The sequence below is a fragment of the Trachurus japonicus genome, chromosome 3, assembly GCF_045865225.1.
Source record: "Trachurus japonicus isolate A0001 chromosome 3, Traja_1.0".
Taxonomy (NCBI): Eukaryota; Metazoa; Chordata; class Actinopteri; order Carangiformes; family Carangidae; genus Trachurus; species Trachurus japonicus.
In genome coordinates this window covers 364,163-385,457 of record NC_140909.1, presented here as the reverse complement: position 1 = coordinate 385,457, position 21,295 = coordinate 364,163, and the positions used below count along the sequence as shown (strand labels likewise).

The 21,295-nt window shown below is 40.4% G+C and overlaps 1 protein-coding gene across 1 annotated transcript; it reads right to left on the bottom strand.

Annotated features, from left to right (window-relative positions):
• Positions 1-15,120: 15,120 nt before the first annotated feature.
• Positions 15,121-20,683, bottom strand: mibp2 (muscle-specific beta 1 integrin binding protein 2). The gene is made up of 8 exons (XM_085804639.1): positions 20,414-20,683; positions 18,990-19,080; positions 18,847-18,895; positions 17,447-17,633; positions 16,395-16,466; positions 15,829-15,935; positions 15,548-15,641; positions 15,121-15,416 (listed from the first exon to the last, which is right to left on the bottom strand). Exons 1-7 carry the CDS (start codon positions 20,437-20,439, stop codon positions 15,556-15,558), a joined length of 618 nt encoding a protein of 205 aa, XP_085660765.1. The 5' UTR covers positions 20,440-20,683; the 3' UTR covers positions 15,121-15,416; positions 15,548-15,555.
• Between the last annotated feature and the right edge of the window lie 612 nt (positions 20,684-21,295).

Genomic DNA, 21,295 nt, shown 5'->3' with positions numbered 1-21,295 from the left:
ACTTAAAGTACATTTAAAACTGGAGTAACATGTCGACTGGGTACTTTTACTTGTAACAGAGTAAATGTTGACCAGTAGTGTTTGTACTCTTGCAGCTTGGTGCAGCTTGGTGCAGCTTGGTGCAGCTCGGTGCAGCTTGGTGCAGCTCGGTGCAGCTTGGTGCAGCTTGGTGCCGTGTGCGGAGCTGCTTCTGGAAAACAAGTGTGCGACTGCGTGTGGTGTGGTGTTGTGGAGACGAAGTCACTTTCCCTTGGTCTTATGTAACTGCTGGTACGTCAGTCTGGGTGGAGAACATCAGTAATAATTAGGTTTCTGTGACTCAGCAGAGGCTACAGAGCGGAATATAAACACAACACTTTACTATGGAACGACCGCACGAGCTGCAAAACAATAATTATACAGTTATACAGTTATACAGTTCACATTTAGCTGAACCTCATGCAGCGATGAGAAGGGTCTGATACAACAACTCACTTTCTCTCAGAGTTTACTAACAACACATTTAAATCAAACCATGTGAGAAGAAGACGAAGACAGTTTGGACGACCTTCACATGTTTCTCTGTGACTGATAGAAACATCCAGTGGTGAAGGTGAAAGTCCCGGTGATCGTCATGGTGACCGTCTAACCCTGCACTGCAAAAACTCAACATCTTATAAGAATATTTGTCTTATTTCTTGTCAAAATGTCTCATTTCTAGTCAAAACTAATCTCTTTCCACTTAAAATAAGACTCATCACCTAAAAATGAACTTGTTTTTAGATCATTTTCACTTGTTTCAAATTAATTTTCACTTGAAATAAGTAGAAAAATCTGCCAAGTTTTTTGTGTTTGTAATAAGGAAGAAAAACTTGCTCCACTATCAGATTTTTCTACTTATTTCAAGTGAAAATCTGCTTGAAAGAAGTAAAAAGTGTCTAAAAACAAGCTGCTTTTAATGTGATGAGTCTGATTTTAAGTGGAATTAGATTTGTTTTGACTAGAAATAAGACAAATATTCTTGGACAGATGTAGAGTTTTTGCAGTGTGGTCTCTCTCAGTTCAGAGGAGATGAAACAATAATGAAGCTCTGTGTTGGTTAAGTGTTGTTGTTTCTGCTCTAGACGTTAAATCCTAAAACCTACGAGCCGTCGGGTCAGAGCGTCTCAGCGTCACAGCGTGTTGTTGTGTCTGTGCTGCGGTGTCGCTCCGTTCCTCTCAGCGTAAACACAGACCGGTGGGTTGAACCGCAGCAGAAACACTGAATAAAGGCTGTTTATGTTTTCACCAGGTGCAGCTGAAAGGGATAGTTCACCCAAAATTGAAATGTCCCTCATGATCTCCTCCCCCTCATGTGGACTAAGGGCTGGGAGAAGTTTCAGAGTCCTCCGTGGCTTCTCTGAGTTACAGGGGGTCTCGGTGTAGCAGTGCATGTCCATATGACGGTTGCTAATGGATACCAACTGTCTTCGTAACAAAAAGACACACCAAAAAACATCCAGATACCTCCATGCTGCTCGTCTGTAATGTCCCTCTGGTATTGAAGCCCCGACATGAGAAATTGAAATCGGCGCTAATCGCACAAGATTCGGACGAACCAGGAAGAGGAGCTTCGAGAAACTTCCGCTACAAACAAGCTTAAAATATAGACTAAATATAGAATATTTTTATCCAATATTTTATTCATTTTTCAACAAACACAGAATAGAGAACATACATGACAGCAGGGGCAAGTAAAAACATATCACATGGACTGAATGACATATAAGGTAAAGGTACTTTATTTGTCACATATACAGCTAGTACAGAAAAAGAAGAAAAAGAGGCAAAAATAAAACAAAGTAAATAAATAAAATACAATAAAATATACAGGTAGAAAAAAACACAAGAATAACAATACTATAATGGAGCTTACATTGAAAGTTCTGAGAGAGTTTACAGTTTAGACATTATACATGGAACAGGGACTGTGCAGCCATATCAATAAGGCAGAATCAACACTTGAGAGAGAGCATTAGGGAGATACAGAGGTGCAAGGGGGGCACCAATCTACATTACAGCGGCCTCTACGTACTAAGAATATAGACTATATAGACTTATTTGTCCACATGAGGGGGAGGAGATAACGAGTTAGGGAATTTGAATTTTGGGTGAACTATCCCTTTCAGCTGGGCTCGGCCCCGGTGCATCGTGGGTAGTGTTTTCAACAGGATAAATCCCAGTCATCAGAGTGTTTTATGGCTCCACTAGGCTGCTGTTAGACTGTAGTAAAGTCTAAATATAGACCAGTGGTGCATCTGATTAAATGAATGAATGTGTTGTGTTGTTTTCTTTGGTCGAGTAACGTTAGAAAACAGAAGGGAAGTGTTTATTATCGTCAGAGTCACCGTCACACTGCAAAAAACTCTAAATCTTTCCAAGAATATTTGTCCTTTTTCTTCTCAAAATGTCTCATTTCTAGTCAAAACTAATCTCTTTCCACTTAAAATAAGACTCATCACCTAAAAATTAACTTGTTTTTAGATCATTTTCACTTGTTTCAAACTAATTTTCACTTGAAATAAGAAAAACTTGCTCCACTATCAGATGTTTCTACTTATTTCAAGTGAAAATCTGCTTGAAAGAAGTAAAAAGTGTCTAAAAACAAGCTGCTTTTTATGTGATGAGTCTTATTTTAAGTAGAATGAGATTAGTTTTGACAAGAAATGAGACAAATATTCTTGGTAAGATTTAGAGTTTTTGCAGTGCAGTTCCTCGTCTCCTCGTCTCCTCGTCTCCTTGTCTCCTTGTCTCCTCGTCTCCTTGTGTCCTTGTCTCCTTGTCTCCTCTAGTGAGGTGGAGCAGTGAGAGTTTTAACCTCTGACAGGATTTATGTTGTTGTTGATTCGCTCTGTGTGAGTCGACCGCAGCAGACTGCTGCTTCCTCCACACACACACACACACACACACACACACACACACACACACACACACACACACACACACACAGACATAACAACTAGATCCAGTATGAACCGGTGCTGTGGTTGTGGTTGGAGCAGCAGAGTTTCACGCTAACACACTTTCTGCTCTTCACGGTTTCTATCGGCCGTCGGCCAATCACAGCGCTGCAGCGGGGAAGGACAGGTCGGCCGTCGGCCAATCACAGCGCTGCACCGGGGAAGGACAGGTCGGCCGTCGGCCAATCACAGCGCTGCAGCGGGGAAGGACAGGTCGGCCGTCGGCCAATCACAGCGCTGATTGACAGTACTTTTTCCACAGGTAATTTACTGACTAAGTAGGTTTGCTTTTAAACCTAATAGCTATATTGGTTTTATACACAGTTGTCTGTAGTTTTCTACCTGTTGGGCTGCGTATCCGCGCCACCAGGAAATAAAACAGACCCGGCGCGAAAAAGAAGAGAAACGCCGCGCGACGGCCGCTGGAGTGCACGTCGCTCTTTTAGCGATGCCACGTCTATTCCGGGGCTAAAAGGGCTAAAGGGGCTAAAAGGGCTAAAAGGGTTAGGGCTAAAAGGGCTAAAAGGGCTAAAAGGGCTAAAAGGGCTAAAAGGGCTAAAGGGGCTAAAAGGGCTAAAAGGGCTAAAAGGGCTAAAGGGCTAAAAGGGCTAAAAGGACTAAAAGGGCTAAAAGGGCTAAAAGGGCTAAAAGGACTAAAAGGGCTAAAAGGGCTAAAAGGACTAAAAGGGCTAAAAGGGCTAAAAGGGCTAAAAGGGCTAAAAGGGCTAAAGGGCTAAAGGGGCTAAAAGGGCTAAAAGGACTAAAGGGCTAAAAGGGCTAAAAGGACTAAAAGGGCTAAAAGGGCTAAAAGGACTAAAAGGGCTAAAAGGGCTAAAAGGACTAAAAGGGCTAAAAGGGCTAAAGGGCTAAAAGGCTAAAAGGGCTAAAAGGACTAAAGGGCTAAAAGGGCTAAAAGGGCTAAAAGGGCTAAAGGGCTAAAAGGACTAAAAGGGCTAAAAGGACTAAAAGGGCTAAAAGGGCTAAAGGGGCTAAAAGGGCTAAAGGGACTAAAGGGGCTAAAGGGCTAAAAGGGCTAAAGGGCTAAAGGGACTAAAAGGACTAAAAGGGCTAAAAGGTCTAAAGGGCTAAAAGGGCTAAAAGGACTAAAAGGACTAAAAGGGCTAAAAGGGCTAAAAGGGCTAAAAGGGCTAAAGGGCTAAAAGGGCTAAAAGGACTAAAGGGCTAAAAGGGCTAAAGGGCTAAAAGGGCTAAAGGGCTAAAAAGGCTAAAAGGGCTAAAGGGCTAAAAAGGCTAAAAGGGCTAAAGGGCTAAAAGGGCTAAAGGGCTAAAAGGGCTAAAGGGCTAAAAAGGCTAAAAGGGCTAAAGGGCTAAAAAGGCTAAAAGGGCTAAAGGGCTAAAAGGGCTAAAAGGGGCTAAAAGGGCTAAAAGGGCTAAAAGGACTAAAAGGGCTAAAAGGACTAAAAGGGCTAAAAGGGCTAAAGGGGCTAAAAGGGCTAAAGGGACTAAAGGGGCTAAAGGGCTAAAGGGCTAAAGGGACTAAAAGGACTAAAAGGGCTAAAAGGTCTAAAGGGCTAAAAGGACTAAAAGGGCTAAAAGGGCTAAAAGGGCTAAAGGGCTAAAAGGGCTAAAAGGACTAAAGGGCTAAAAGGGCTAAAGGGCTAAAAGGGCTAAAAGGGCTAAAGGGCTAAAAAGGCTAAAAGGGCTAAAGGGCTAAAAAGGCTAAAAGGGCTAAAGGGCTAAAAGGGCTAAAAGGGCTAAAAGGGCTAAAAGGGCTAAAGGGCTAAAGGGCTAAAAGGGTTAAAGGGCTAAAAGGGCTAAAGGGACTAAAAGGACTAAAAGGACTAAAGGGCTAAAAGGGCTAAAGGGCTAAAAGGGCTAAAGGGCTAAAAAGGCTAAAAGGGCTAAAGGGCTAAAAAGGCTAAAAGGGCTAAAGGGCTAAAAGGGCTAAAAGGGGCTAAAAGGGCTAAAAGGGCTAAAAGGGCTAAAAGGACTAAAAGGGCTAAAAGGACTAAAAGGGCTAAAAGGGCTAAAGGGGCTAAAAGGGCTAAAGGGACTAAAGGGGCTAAAGGGCTAAAAGGGCTAAAGGGACTAAAAGGGCTAAAAGGGCTAAAGGGGCTAAAAGGGCTAAAGGGACTAAAGGGGCTAAAGGGCTAAAAGGGCTAAAGGGCTAAAGGGACTAAAAGGACTAAAAGGGCTAAAAGGTCTAAAGGGCTAAAAGGACTAAAAGGACTAAAAGGGCTAAAAGGGCTAAAAGGGCTAAAAGGGCTAAAGGGCTAAAAGGGCTAAAGGGCTAAAAAGGCTAAAAGGGCTAAAGGGCTAAAAAGGCTAAAAGGGCTAAAGGGCTAAAAGGGCTAAAAGGGCTAAAGGGCTAAAGGGCTAAAAGGGCTAAAAGGACTAAAAGGGCTAAAGGGACTAAAAGGACTAAAAGGGCTAAAGGGGCTAAAAGGGCTAAAGGGACTAAAGGGGCTAAAGGGCTAAAAGGGCTAAAGGGCTAAAGGGACTAAAAGGACTAAAAGGGCTAAAAGGTCTAAAGGGCTAAAAGGGCTAAAAGGACTAAAAGGACTAAAAGGGCTAAAAGGGCTAAAAGGGCTAAAGGGCTAAAAGGGCTAAAAGGACTAAAGGGCTAAAACGGCTAAAGGGCTAAAAGGGCTAAAAGGGCTAAAGGGCTAAAAAGGCTAAAAGGGCTAAAAAGGCTAAAAGGGCTAAAGGGCTAAAAGGGCTAAAAGGGCTAAAGGGCTAAAAGGGCTAAAAGGGTTAAAGGGCTAAAAGGGCTAAAAGGGCTAAAGGGACTAAAAGGACTAAAAGGGCTAAAAGGGCTAAAAGGGCTAAAAGGGCTAAAGGGCTAAAAAGGCTAAAAGGGCTAAAGGGCTAAAAAGGCTAAAAGGGCTAAAGGGCTAAAAGGGCTAAAAGGGCTAAAGGGCTAAAGGGCTAAAAGGGCTAAAAGGACTAAAAGGGCTAAAGGGACTAAAAGGACTAAAAGGACTAAAAGGGCTAAAAGGGCTAAAAGGGCTAAAGCAGAGGTCTTCAACAGGGGGTCCGCGGAGGTACTGCAGGGGGGTCGCGAAAGTTTTGGTTGAGGGAAAAGAAATATGACAAAAGATATGGAAGTTATGAAAAAAAGATCCATAGGGGCGTTCCCTGCTGCTGAACATCGGATTTTTACATACAAGTCCTCTGTTTTCCTATAATATAGGTGTCAGGGAGCCTTTATTGTATCTGATACAAACACTGCGCACCGTCTCTCTCTCACTCTCGCTCGCTCACTCCCCCCCACCCCCCTCTAAAATCAGCCCGATGGCGGGCGCGTGCACACACACACACACACCGCTGTCAGTGGTGCTGTGACACTCGGCCCCTGAACCGTCAGCTACACAACACAACGATGGGACTTTAGTTTTCATTCTCCATACACACTCGTTAATTCACAGCACACACTCATACGATGGTGACATTAACGCGCGCCGCCACGTCTGCTCATAGCGCAGCGACAATGCAGCAGCGTCAGGCCGTGACACCGTCACTGAAACGCTCTGTGGAACCGAGACATGACACGGCGGGCCCGGTGTAAATGTTCCCAGAATCAGCTCCGGTGACCGCGGCGCTGACGGTTGGAGGTGAGTCACGAGTCTTGGTAGAGCACGGCCGCTGCAGCGACCCTCCGACTGTCCCATTGCTGCGTGTCAATCCCCCCTCTCACTTTCTCTCCGCGCCCCGTCTCTCTCCAGCTGCCCTTTCAAAATAAATGCATAAAAAGCCAGAGAAAAAAACAGTAGGGGAAACACTGCTTTGTTTTCTCTGTCTTTTTATGGTTTAGTAATTCTTTTATTGGTGAAGTAGCAGCGTTCAGTTACACAAGCATAGTTGTGACCTGTTGTGATCATGGCATGGCATATATTTTTTATATAAGTCCCTTTGACTAAACTCCTAAAAAAAAAGTGTGATTTATAGTCGAGAATATGGCACTTTTGGCATATGGCACCAGGGCCGTTGCTAGGAATTCTGGGCCCCCTGAAAGAATACTAAAGTGGGCCCCTGCCCCCTGACTTTTCCACTTTTTTTCATAGACTACGTATGTATTATCATTTCCTGGCAATACAGGACTCGTTAAATATAAAACACAATTTTATACAATATAAGTAGGGGGTCCCCGCTCCATCTCTCCATCAGTTTGGGGGTCCTTGGCCTGGAAAACGTTGAAGACCCCTGGGCTAAAGGACTAAAGGGCTAAAGGGCTAAAGGGCTAAAAGGGCTAAAGGGCTAAAGGGGCTAAAAGGGCTAAAAGGGCTAAAGGGCTAAAAGGGCTAAAAGGGCTAAAAGGACTAAAGGGCTAAAAGGGCTAAAAGTAGTAATCAAAGACTCACACTAAAGAAACGACTGCAGTCAGACTAACAGTAAAAAGTACCACCGTATACTTTCTGGTAGCTACAAAACATTTCTTTATTTTTACTTTCACAACGTTAAGAACAACGTGAAACTCATCTACACATCAACATGAGCCAATCAGCTGCAGAGTTGATGAGTCGTCATCTACACATCAACATGAGCCAATCAGCTGCAGAGTTGATGAGTCGTCATCTACACATCAACATGAGCCAATCAGCTGCAGAGTTGATGAGTGGTGTTAATCAGTCCAATAAGACACTTTAGTTCATGTGTTTATACCTGTGTTGGTTTTTATCTGTTCCCACTTCCCATACAATGATGTATTTCTTCTTGTGATTAATGTTGTACCATGATATTATGGGATTATTGATATTTATGGCTATTAAATAATGTGTGATATTATGGTATGTAGCTATTAATGTTAGTTCTAATATCTATATTAACCTTCATGTTTCCCTCTGTCCTATTGGACCACACATCAACACTGTGTGTTTCTATATAAACACTAGATGTGTTTTCTCTTGTTGTGAATGAATCATCTGAAGGAAACGTTGTGCGTAAAAATACAGGAAAGTTGTGTCGACCAGAAGGTGTGTGTGTGTGTGTGTGTGTGTGTGTGTGTGTGTGTGTGTGGCGACGCTGCTTTGTCTCTGTTCTCTGAACCGATGAACTGAGTCAACACGTCTCTAAGTCTCTAAGTCTGACTTCACCTCACACTGAATGTGGCTGAACAGTCACAACAACCAGACGAGGTGAAGACGACAACGATGTAGAAACACAACACAGATGGACAGAGTACTACACCCCAGCAGTGATGGCAAGTATAGTACAAATACTTCGTTACTGTACTTAAGTAGAATTGTCAGATACTTTGTACTTTTAGAAGTATTTATTTTTCTGACAACTTTTTACTTTTACTCAGTAAATTTTTAACGCAAATATCGGTACTTTCTACTCCTTACATTTCTCCAAAATGCTTGTTACTTTTTTTTTAATATATCAGGGTTTCCACGGCAAAATAAATTTACGGCAAAATAAAATTACAACTCGACTTGAGCTGAGTTCTAGTGGAAAAGCCAAAAAAAAACAACAAAAAAAACCAAACAAAACTAATAGAGACGTGTCGAGCCGAGTCGCGCTAGTGGAAAAGGGCCATAAATAATAACCCCCCATAAAGTGTCTCAATCCACAAGATTATTCATTGGGACTGCGAGCATGATTTGTGACACCACAGTTTAGAAGCCAATCCTGGTCCACAATTTAATGTTCATAAGTGTGATGTGTAAACCTGAAGTGTACAATACAAATACCTACGATTGACCATAGTGAAGTACATTAGGATACATTTTGTGTCCGGCAGGTAAACTGAGGCTGTGTGAACAATGTTTGTTCAAACAATAACATTGATGAAATGGATTCAAGATGAATTATCGTGTGGTTATTTGCTTTGCAGTGAATCGTGCAATGGAAATACTTTTTACACTTAATAATACTTTTGAGTAAATTTCAAAGCCTGTACTTTTTACTTTTACTTGAGTAGATATTTGGATCAGTACTTTCACTTTTACTTAAGTCGTTTTTTACACAGGTACTTTTACTTCTACTCGAGTAAAGAATCTGGGTACTTTTGCCATCTCTGCACCCCAGTACTTAGAGCAAGAGTACAAATACTACTGGTCAACATGTAGGCTACTCCGTTACAAGTAAAAGTATCTCAGTCCACATGTTACTGCAGTAAGAGTAAAAAAGTACTTGCTTGTAAAGGTACTTCAGTATCCCTAGTAGGCCTAGGGTGAATTGTCCTAATGTGGGACATTTTGGGACTTCTGGTGTATTTTGTGATATGAAGCAAACACTTCAATCTACATCCTGTACCATTCTGAAATCCTCAGGTTGTGATCTAATGGAATCCAAAGAGAAACTTCTGATATCACACTCCTAAAAGAAATACCATGCATATTTCAACTCTGATTGCAAAGTTTTTTGCGGCGATCTCCGTTCCCTAATGTGGGACAGTAAAAAGTCTGTTTAAAAGTCATCTTAGTTTACATGATAAATGCTAGATTGCAAACCAGTGTTCAATAATATCACTTATTGTCCTAGTTCAGCTTCATCTTCTATAGTATTCATGGTTTTCTACCAACTGTGTGGTGTCCCTCCCAAACCTGTGATTGGACATTTGAGATGTCATGTGATTTTGATCATGTAATATCACAGCTTGTGTGAGACAACATTTACATTAACTTTATTTTGCTATAAGAAGACCTACACCCACTTAAGCTCAAGTGTCCCACATTAGGTGAATTCACACTACATGCTTTTAACTGTACTGTAAGTCAAAGTCAGAGTCAGAGTAAATGTCTTATTGTTCACATCAATGAATGACTCTAATAGTTTGTAAATGAATGTAAGGAGCTTTTAACTCTTGTTAGTGAGAATGAACTCTTTGCTGCTCAGCTGCACTGATGTGCTGCTTTTAGGGGTTAGGGTTTCCTTCACAGACAAACACAGCTTGCACTGCAAAAAGTCTAAATCTTACCAAGAATATTTGTCTTATTTCTAGTCCAAACTAATCTCATTCTACTTAAAATCAGACTCATCACATTAAAAGCAGCTTGTTTTTAGACACTTTTTACTTCTTTCAAGCAGATTTTCACTTGAAATAAGTAGAAAAATCTGATAGTGGAGCAAGTTTTTCTTTCTTATTACAAACACAAAAAACTTGCTTTCACTGGCAGATTTTTCTACTTATTTCAATTGAAAACTAGTTGATCAAGTGAAACAAGTGAAAATGATCTAAAAACAAGTTCATTTTTAGGTGATGAGTCTTATTTTAAGTGGAAAGAGATTAGTTTTGACTAGAAATGAGACATTTTGACAAGAAATAAGACAAATATTCTTGGACAGATGTAGAGTTTTTGCAGTGTGACGGTGACTCTGACGACTATGAACACTTCCCTTCTGTTTTCTTCTTTTTGCAGTGTGGGAAAGACCTGAAAGTAACCAGTACTTTTCAGCCTTCCTACAAATTAAAAGTAAAAGTACTAATATTTGTCTTGGAGATGTATTCAAGTAAGAGTAATAAGTACCAAAGAAATCTAATACTCAAGTAAAGTACAAATCCTCTGTACTCAAGTACATTTACTCCATTAGATGTTGAGACAGATGTTGAGCTCCGTCTGGACAGAGAAACCACAACGCAGCTTTGTACTCTGTGAGTAACACAACACACACACACACACACACACACACACACACACACACACACACACACACACACACACACACACACACACACACACACACACACACACACAGACAGACACACACACACACACACACACACACACACACACACACACACACAGACAGACACACACACACACACACTCTAACATCAACACGCTGCTGTGGGTTAAACGTGACTCTGACACGGAACAAGAATCTTTGTAATAAACCTTTAAAAAACATCTGAGGTCATAGCTATATATATTTTTCCTTCTTTTTCTTTTTTTATCTCTTTTTTTCTTTTCTTCCTTGTTTTCTCTTTTTCTTTTTTTTCTGGGGAGGAAGAAAAGAGGGGAAGTGCTCTTTACACTGTGTAGCTGTAGTCAGATGAGTTGATAAACCTGATGAACCTGGACTGAGCAGATAAAGTTTTATACAAACGTGTGTTGAAGTGGTTTGTTTGACCCTGAACCTGAACTGGTTTCAGTCAGAGACTGAACCATGTGTTTAGGAGTCGTTGTGTAATGTGCAGCAGTTACACAACTCACACACACACACACACACAGAGAGTTCACACAGAGAAGAAACAGAGATCTGGGCCAAGAAGCTTCAGTTGACCTACTTTACTTCACTTCACTTCTATACGTCGTAACGTCTGTTACATAAACACTTCACACTGGAGCGAAGACGAAGGAGAAGAAGGAGAGAGTGAATGTGATTGGACGTCCTGATGATCTCACTCTGACAGCTTCTCTGTTTGTGGTGTTAAAATGTGGAATAGACTAGATGAGGATGTAAAAATGTGCAATAACTTAAAACAATTTAGAAGTAAGTAGAAACACACACTCTTGTTCAGCTATAAAGAACTGGACGGATCATTTGACTCTTTTTATTTAGAATCATGGTCTTATTTCATATTAAAGCAACATGTTGTTAATCTTCTGAACTGTATGGAGCTACAGATGTACGACATGAATCACATGTAACTTGATCAGCTGCTTCCTTCAGCTTCTTCTCAAACTGCACAGGATCATTGTTGTTTTGTTTCCTTTTACATCGACTGTTTGTCTTCTCATGAGTTTGTTTGAGACAAATAAAAATATAATCAAATCAAATCAAACTTCAACACTTCAGTTCACCAGTTGTACTTTTCCTTTTCCACCCAGAGGAAACTTATGGAGACTCGTGTTCATGCTCAGGTCTAATGCTGAATTATTACTGCATCCCATAATATCACTGAGTCATGTTGTTTCAGTAGAAACCTCAGACAGTGACTCAGAGACTCAGTCTGCTCGTTTCTCATTCAGAAACACCAGACTGTCAATGTGTTAATAAAGTTTTTATTTAAAGGCCCAGTCTGTAACTTATTTATCTTTTTATGATCAAAAATCAAATCTGTGTTTGACTGAAGGTGAATCACAGCTGCAGACAGATGAAGCTTTCTGGTTCCTTAGAATGAGTTGTTACAGAAGTGTCCAGTTTGTAACCTAACCCTAACCCCTAACCCACAACTGTGAAGCACTTTGTGTTGCATTTTTATATGTATTAAAGGTGCTATACGAATAAATAAGTTTGAAGTTTGAAGAACTGTCTGAAGTCCTGAGAGAGGTTGTTCAACTTTATAAAATATAAAAAAAGAAAAAGAAATAAAATATTTTAGAGATGTGAGAATCAGCCGATCAGCAGAGTTGAAGCTCTTATAAAAGAGGAAGTTGAGGAGTTGTGTTGATACGGAGCCTCGGTCTGGTTCCATCTAACACCTGCTGCTCAGACTCTCTGATGATCAGTGATGTGTTATTCTGGGATGTCTCAACAGTTTAATGTAAATCCCATCATGCTACCAGAGCTTCCGGCCACATCCGTCCTTCTCCTCACATCTCTGCTCCGGCTTCCAGCTTCCACTTCCTCACAGGATGTGCAATATGTGCTATATTATGGGATGTGTGCAATATGTGTTATATTATGGGATGTGTGCAACGCTGTTATGTCTTGTGTGCTGGGTTGATATGGCTGAGGTGTATTGGGTTTTTGTCATTGTGGCCATCGAGGCCTTTATGAAGCAGCTGCAGAGTCCAGGACTAATGTCCCTGAACGGGACAATAAAGTTTATTGTATCGTAACAGATTTATAAACACTGCTGCTGGTTTACAGAGACTAAACCAGTTAATAATGGTTTAGTACCAACATACATCTCTGACCTCCTGCTCAACTATGTAGCTTTAACGTTTAGTTTCTATCTCCACCGTCTGGAACAAACTGCCAGAACTCAGTGTCTTTACATCAACACTGAAGACTTTCATTAACTGCACTGGAACATTATTCTGTTATTTATATCTTTTTTACTATGTTTTAGTTCTGTTTTACTGCTTTTTATTTCTGTTTTAATTCTTTCTCTTGTCTGGTTTTAAATAATGTTTAATGCTTTTTATGTTCTTATATGTAAAGTACCTCGAGTCGTCTTGTTGCTGCTACACAAATAAACTCACCTTAATGAATGGTTCAGTTACACAATCCTCCAGGGTGTGAACTTATCAACACAACACACACACACACATATATATATATATATATATATATATATATATACACTATATACACACACACACACATATATATATATACTGTATACATATATATAGTTTATAATGAGTCTTCAGTATCAACATGTAAACAGTTTTGTGAAACATCCAACAGGTTTGAGTTCGTTCAACTGGGTCAAAGTAAATAAAGTTTGTCATCACACCTTTAATTCAGCTCTGCACCGTCACACACGCACACACACACACACACACACACACACACACACACACACACACACACACACACACACACACACACACACACTCTCTCTCTGCATTAAGTGGCTGTTTAGTCAGTAATGTATCAGTGTTAATGTGGAAACAGACCATAATGTGAAGTCATGTGACTGAGCTGCAGCTCTGAGATAACGAAGCCGTCGACTCCCACCAGGTCAGAGAGAGTTAACATGAACTATCCCATAATAAGTCTTTACTTTCACTATGTTTTATTATTATTCTGCTGTTGTTTTTCCTTATTTGAACTGAACGAGTGTGTGGAGGTTCTGAGGCAACAACAACAACACAACAACACTCATTAATAACACAATAACACTAATTACACCCACTGATTCATTGATCCTCCTACAGAAAAGGAGCATTCCGTATCGTTTGTAATGTAAAATACAACAAACATACTAATATACTACTAATATAATACTAATGACTTGTTGTTGAGCAGCTGCATCGACACTAGACCTGGTTAAACTAAAAACTGTACAAATACAGAAATATAATTATACCAGGACTTTTCTGTTAAAGGGACAGTGCCAAGAGATACTATGACCTTCGGGGGAAACATAAACAACCCTTAAATCTCTGAGTCTCAGTTTGTGTTTGAGTCGTTATGTTTAATAGTTTGGCCCAAAACATCAGAAATAGTAAAAGTCTAATTTGAAATGGGAACGATACTTGTCCAGTATGAAAGACCCTGAGTAAGAGATACGACACCTCGCTCAGCATCTAACACGTTAGGTTGTTTTTGGTTTTTTTTTCTAACCCTCTTCTTTATTATTATTTATCACTTTAAATTAATTATTAATTTTATTGTTGTATTGTTGTTGTGTTTTATCCTCTATTAGACTGTTCTTGTTGTTGTTGCTTCTCTCCTTTATAACACAGCTTATTGTTTACTTTCTGTATACAAGTTACAATACTGTTGTGTAACCAACACTTACACACGTGTACTTGTACTGTGTGATATTCAAAAAACACAATAAAATATGAATCATAAAACAGAAATAGTAAAAGTCTGAGTGAGTTTAAAAGGAAGTTTAACCAGCAGATGTTTGATGTGTAGCTGCAGGAGGGAAGATGGGAGGTTAAACTAAAATAAATTAAACTAAATTAGGACTGTGAGGGAGTTCACAATGTTTTTTTGTTTGGTTGTCTGCTTGTTTCTTCTTTTTATTATTATTCATTAATTTGTTGTTATGTATGTTTGATGGTGTCATGAGGATGAAATCTAAAATCTAAAAGCTTCGTCCATCGTGTTGCTGTCTTGGTGTGTTGATGTGTGAGTTTGTTCTGTCTGGTTATTATGGACTGGTGTGAAATAAATAAACACTTATATATATATAAATCTATATGTGTGAGTCTCAGTTTGTGTTTTGAGTCGTTATGTGGAACAGTTTGATAGTTCGGCCCAAAACATTAGAAATACAAAAAAATAAAGGGAACACTGAAACAACACATCTTAAGATCTCAACTAATGAAATATTGCAGTTTAAAATCCTTATTCCATATATAGTAGAAGTGTGTTGAAATCTAAATAACATAAAAATGATCAATGTAAATCAGAATGATCATCCCAGGTTGATTTACTTGGAGTTACACTGTGCTGTTTAAGTTGTTTAATCCTCGCCTGAGGGAGTTTAAACAGCAGATGTTTGACGTGTAGCTGCAGGAGGGAAGACGGGGGTGGTTAAACTAAACTAAATTAAATGAAATGAATACATAAATATTATAGGATATAATGAAGACAGAAGCAGCGATTGGTGGAGGATGTTTTATTGATGTGAGCAGCAGCTTCAACTGCTTCTTCATCCTCTGAACGTCATCGACTCTCTGTCTGTTGGAGCGTCGCGGTAACAAAGCAATAAATACGTTGATATAAAACACACGGCAGCATCTGATGTTGCCGTGGAAACATGTACAGGCCGTCGTCGTGGCAACCAGCCGGTTAGATGATTAGATGATGAGCTGCCAGGTAGAAAACTTAAAAAGGCTTCAGGTCGTCTGTTTGCAGCAGCTGAGTAGAAAATAACGCTCCGTTAGCCGATCGTCTGACCTGGAGGTAGAAACAACAAGACCAGGAGTTAGTTCACATTAATACAAATAAAAACAGTTTGTACCTTTAATAATAAAACAATAATAAAGAGTTAGTACCTTTAATAATAAACAATAATAAAGAGTTAGTACCTTTGTTGTTAGAGAGACTTCTGGATGTTGTTGAGGATTTCTCCGTACACGACGTTGAACAGCTGCTCCTTCGACTTGGTGCCGTCTAACTGAGCTGGGACACAAACACAACACAACATTCACTAACAACTACAGACTCTTAATCTGAAAATCCTGAAAACACCAAACTCCAGACTCTTATTGTGAGGGTTTGGGTTCATACGGCCCGGTATGAGAGACACAGGGTCAAACTTCTTATTGTGAAGACAGACAGACAGACAGATAGACTGATCTCTCCGTACCAACGTCTACAGCCGTGGTCTCCATGATGTTCTTGTGTTTCAGGTACATGGGCCACACGTGTCCATCAAACAGCCCGGGGGGGTCGGGCACCGAGTAGTTCCTGGAGCTGCAGCAGCAACAGACAGAGAGACAGACAGAAACACGTCAGTCTGACTGGTTCATCCTCGACTACCGACTGAGGCAGCAGCTGAATGAACCTGTTGGTCTGAACTGCTTCTGGTGTTTCACTGTCCGTTATATGACAAAGCCACAACAGTTAAAATGCAGAATGTGAAACCTGAGTTGTTTTGGGTTGATGAAGATGATGATGAGGTAAAGGTGGAATGGTTCTTCAGAAAAGAAAGGAAGTCTTTACTAGAGCTACTTTCATAAAAAGTGAGTTATTGATGTGAACTCCATGTGGTTTCTGTGTCTGAGCTCTGATGTCGTTTGGTGTCTAATATGATGATGATGTGTCTTGTGAAGCCCTGACAGGCTGCAGCCCTCACTGCTGCACGACACCTCGAGTCTCCTCGCAGCTGTATGGATGGATGAATGAGTGAATGAATGAATGAGAGACACTCACCACCTCCTCTTCTTGCATTCTTCGTAGGGGATGGAGATGAAGTAACGTTGGTTCAACACGTCGATCAGAGGTCTGAGAGGAGAGAGATACACAGAGTTACTACTACTACTACTACTACTACATACAGTGGTGTAGTCTGTGTGATGACTGAAGAGCAACATCTAGCAGCGTTGGTGTGTGGTAACATCTAGCAGCATGGTTGTATTGGTGTGTGGTAACATCTAGCAGCATGGTTGTATTGGTGTGTGGTAACATCTAGCAGCATGGTTGTATTGGTGTGTGGTAATAATCTCATGCTGACCATCAGCAGCGTTCTGACGTAGCGTTTCCTGGTGTTAGTGATGAGTGTTAACCTACTGTATGTGTGAACGTTGTACTGAGCTGTTTTTATCTGTGTTGTTGTTGTTTTAGATGAAATGTCAGAGTGTGATGATCTGCTGCAACTCAATTTCCCTACGGGGACAAATAAACTTTTAATACCACTTTTTCAGATGTTTTTTTACCACTTTATTTTTTTTGGAGAAATTGTACCACTTTTTTTTCCCAGAAATGTCTCTATAATCTTTCTAAAATGTAGCTAGGCCTAATTTAAAGGTACATTGATAGTTTGTGTATTTCTGGTGTGTTGTCCAATGGGGGTCCGTGGTCTAGTTTGTGTCAGTTTTGGGTCCTTGATATAAAACAACACTGCTCTGTATCATCATTATGGGATGTATTTTACCCGTAGGTGTAGAGCAGGAAGCCCTCTACGATGAGGATGTGGGTCTCCTCCTCCTACACATCAGACTACACCACTGGTTGCTAGGTAACATTAGACTACACCGCTGCTCTACTGCTCTGTGTTATCATTATGGGATGTTTGTATGATCATTATGGGATGTATTGTACCCGTAGGTGTAGAGCAGGAAGCCCTCTACGATGAGGATGTGGGTCTCCTCCTCCTACACATCAGACTACACCACTGCTCTATTACTGCCCTGTGTTATCATTATGGGATGCTTTTATCATCATTATGGGATGTAGTTTATGATCATTATGGGATGTATATGTACCCGTAGGTGTAGAGCAGGAAGCCCTCTACGATGAGGATGTGGGTCTCCTCCTCCTGGCCGTCGGTCTTGGGGACGATCTCGGTGTCCAGCGTGTTGTTGACGCCGTGAGACTTCTCGAACTTCACCGGGTTTTCTCTCCAGGCGTAGATGGTGCTCATCATGGCGTCCATGTCCAGCGCCGTGACGACTGGGGAGGAGGAGGAGAGGAGGGGGGGTGAGTGACGACGTGTTGAGGTGTGAGGTCGGACTAGAACATGCAACAAACACACACACAGGACGAACACCAGGGTTTCTGCAGCAGCTAATCTAGTTTAATGCTGTTTAATGTCGTTTTTTCCCATCACTTAGATTTTTATTGAGTTTTCACATGTACCTTGTTTGTTGTATTGTTTTTCACCTATATACAAGTTATTTAATGCCCTTTTTAATGCCATTTCAAACATGTTTAATGCCTGTGACTGCAAATACTCTACATTAGGGGTGGGAGAAAAAAATCGATTCACATGTATATCGCGATATCTTTTTTGACGATTTTTAAATTGATTTTCTTTTTCAAAAATTGATTTTTTTTATGAATTTTTTTTTTACATATTGTGCAATGTGCATTTGTTAACCTCTTTTACATCCAGAGAGTCCAGGTTTTGAAAAGGGTTTAAGTTCACTTTATAATGTTGTATAATGTTAATTTATAGACTCCTACAGTATTTGTGTGCAGATAAATGTTAAAATGCTAAAGACTAAAAATCATAGAGAGAATCGGCAATATCGTAGAATCGCAATTTAAATCGAATCGCCATCCAAAAAAATCGCAGAAGAATCGAATCAGGAGAAAAGCGAATCATCGTCCCAGCACTAATATACGTGTGCGTACATACACTGACCTATATACACATACACACACCCAGTTACTTGGTTCTGCGTGTTTATCACACCAATAGAGGAGCAATTTTCTGGTCGATCACAGATTTTTAAAAAGCCTGACCTGCCGATTCTGATTTTTGCCGATAGCGATTAAAAGAAAAAGAAAAAAGTAAAAGTATCCTGCCACCACCTAAAAATATTAATTTACTGTAGAAAATTCTCCATTTCTTCACCCACGTTTAATTTACCGTAGATTAACTGTAGAATCCCACTATTTTTCTGCTCTTTGTGCTCTGTAGGGATGTAACGATGTCAAAATCTCACTGTATGAATCTATACATTTTTTAATGCCTTTGAGAATTGAATGTAATTCCTTTTAATGCCAGTTAAGGCCTTAATTTTAGCTAAATATATTTAATGACTTTTAATGCTTTTTAATGACCCGCGGAAACCCTGAAACACACACACACAGGACGAACACACACACACAGGACAAACAGGACGAACACACACAGACGCGTCCATAGAAACCGTCTTACCATCGTACTGCTTAAATCCATCTTCACCAACTTCAATCTGATCTTGGGGCTGAAACATACACGATAAGATGTAGCCGGGGGCAACACGGCACCAGAGCTACACTGTGTGTGTCTCTATGTGTGTGTGTGTGTGTGTGTCTCACCTTGAAGAAGTCGTCCTGGTGAACAACACAACAGTTGGGCAGCGTCTTGATCAGCCGGTTGGTCAGGGTGGTTTTACCCCCGTTGGTCACACTGCAGCAGACAAACACAGATCAATGACAACAGATCAATAATCAATAGTTTAGTTTAATAACTTTATTTGTATCAGGGACAATGTACAAAATAACAATAGTCTGGAAATGAGAAGAGAAGAGAAGCCTTGTACTGGATTTATCTCACTAGCTACTTTCCATCTGTAGTCCCAATAATTTTACTATTTTATTGCTATTTTGCTATTTTATTATGTCTAGTTTGCTCTTTATATTTTGCTATTTCTTTATATTCTTATACTATATGTTGTTATTGTAACTGTGAGTCTGTGTAAAGCTGCTGCTGCACTGTCATTTCCCAGTTTGGGATCAATAAAGTCTATCTAGTATATCTATCTATCTATCTACAGTATAACTATCTATCTATCTATCTATCTATCTATCTATCTATCACCTCCAGATGTTTCTGATCATGCACTAATACTTAAAAATGATCGATCTATTGAATGTTTGAAGAGAAAACCTGCAGCTTTTCTATGGGAAGCTCGAGGCTGTAGAAAACAGGGCGAGACGACCGGAAGTGTGTGTGTCTGTCTGGGTGTGTGTGTGTGTGTGTGTGTGTGTGTAGCCTCGAGCTGCAGCTTTGTTGACTAGTGATCGATCCCCTCGGCTCAGATCTCTGTTGCCGGAAGTTGTGGGATCGATACTCGGGTCTATAATCGATCCTCAGGTCTACGGAGCTACGGAGCTTCCAGCGGCTCTTCACGGAGCTGCTGTCCGCTCACAGCTCCACGTGTGTCGGCCTCACCGGGCCTGCGCTCCCGGCTAGCATGTTAGCTTAGCCGCCTCATTCATCTTTTTATTTGTGGAACTACAGATCAGAATCATAAACTTTAAACTGAGTCTGTCGCGTTTACAACTAATTCTTCTTTTTAAATGCTCATAAATCTGCACAATCTCGTTATAATTGTTTTATTATTATTATTCTAACCTTTATTTAACCAGGTTTGTCCCATTGAGATCCAAGACAGACCTGGACTAGAATGACAGCCCATAGTTTCAACACATAGACTGTATAAAGAAGGTTTCAACACATATTCACATTCATTAAAAACATAAAACAAACGAACAAAATTAACGGATAAATGAATAAAAAACGTAAACTTTACCTAGCATGTTAGCTTAGCCTGGCTCATTCATCTGTAGTTTTTACTTTTAATTTGTGGAACTACAGATCGGAATCACAACTTTGAGCTGAATCTGTCGCGTTTACAACTAATTATTATTTTTAAATGTTCATAAATGTTCATAAATCTACTGAGTCTCGTTATAAATTAACGGATAAATGAATTAAAAAACGTAAACTTTAACTTTACCCGCCGATGCCGATGATGTACTTCATGTTGTCGGTTGGTTCGGTTCGGTTGGGTTGGTCAGTTGGTCCGGGTCTAGTCCTGGTCCGGGTCTAGTCCTAGTCCTGGTTCTGGTCTAGTTCTGGTCTCGGTGGGACGGAGAAGAAGCTTGGTGGAGGTGGAGAAGAAGGAGAAGAGGAATCGTCAGCTCGTCGTGGCCGCCATGTTGGATTCTGGGGGAGAAGTGACTCTCTGGTCGCTGCTGGTTCTTCACGGAGAAAGGACCTGAGTGTCTCTGCCGCGGCTACACATACTGCTGCCAGGCCGCTGATTGGCTATTTAAACCTCTCCGGCGGCACGCGCCTCCCACGGCGACCAATCAGCAGCCGGAGCGACCGCAGCGGCCCCGCCCCCTCTCTGCTGCTCTCCGCCCAAAAAACACTGGAAAGTTTTAGAAACAAAGAAAAGAACCAGAACTGAGAAATAATGTAAATTATATAATTATTCTGTTTTCTGTTTGTATTCATTTACTGGCAGGAGTTAAAATCTGATAAATAATCTGAGGAGATGATCGGATAAAAACATTTTAATAAATATTTTGACACTTATAATGTCAGTGTCAATGTCAATTTTGTTTATATAACACATTTCATATGGTAAGCATTAACTCATTATGCTGTGCTTCAGGATAAAAGCAAGATGGCAAATACATGTAAAGCGCATATTAAAACAAAATGTTAAATATGTTTGTTTTTTTTAAATACAAAACCTAATTAAAAGCTTGTGAGAACTGATATGTTTTAATGTTTTAAGACACAAGAGTTTTTATTGATCCATGTGGGAAATTCACTTGTAACAGTAGCAAAGAGTACAGATACATAAAGAAGTGAGGAATAAAAATAGCCT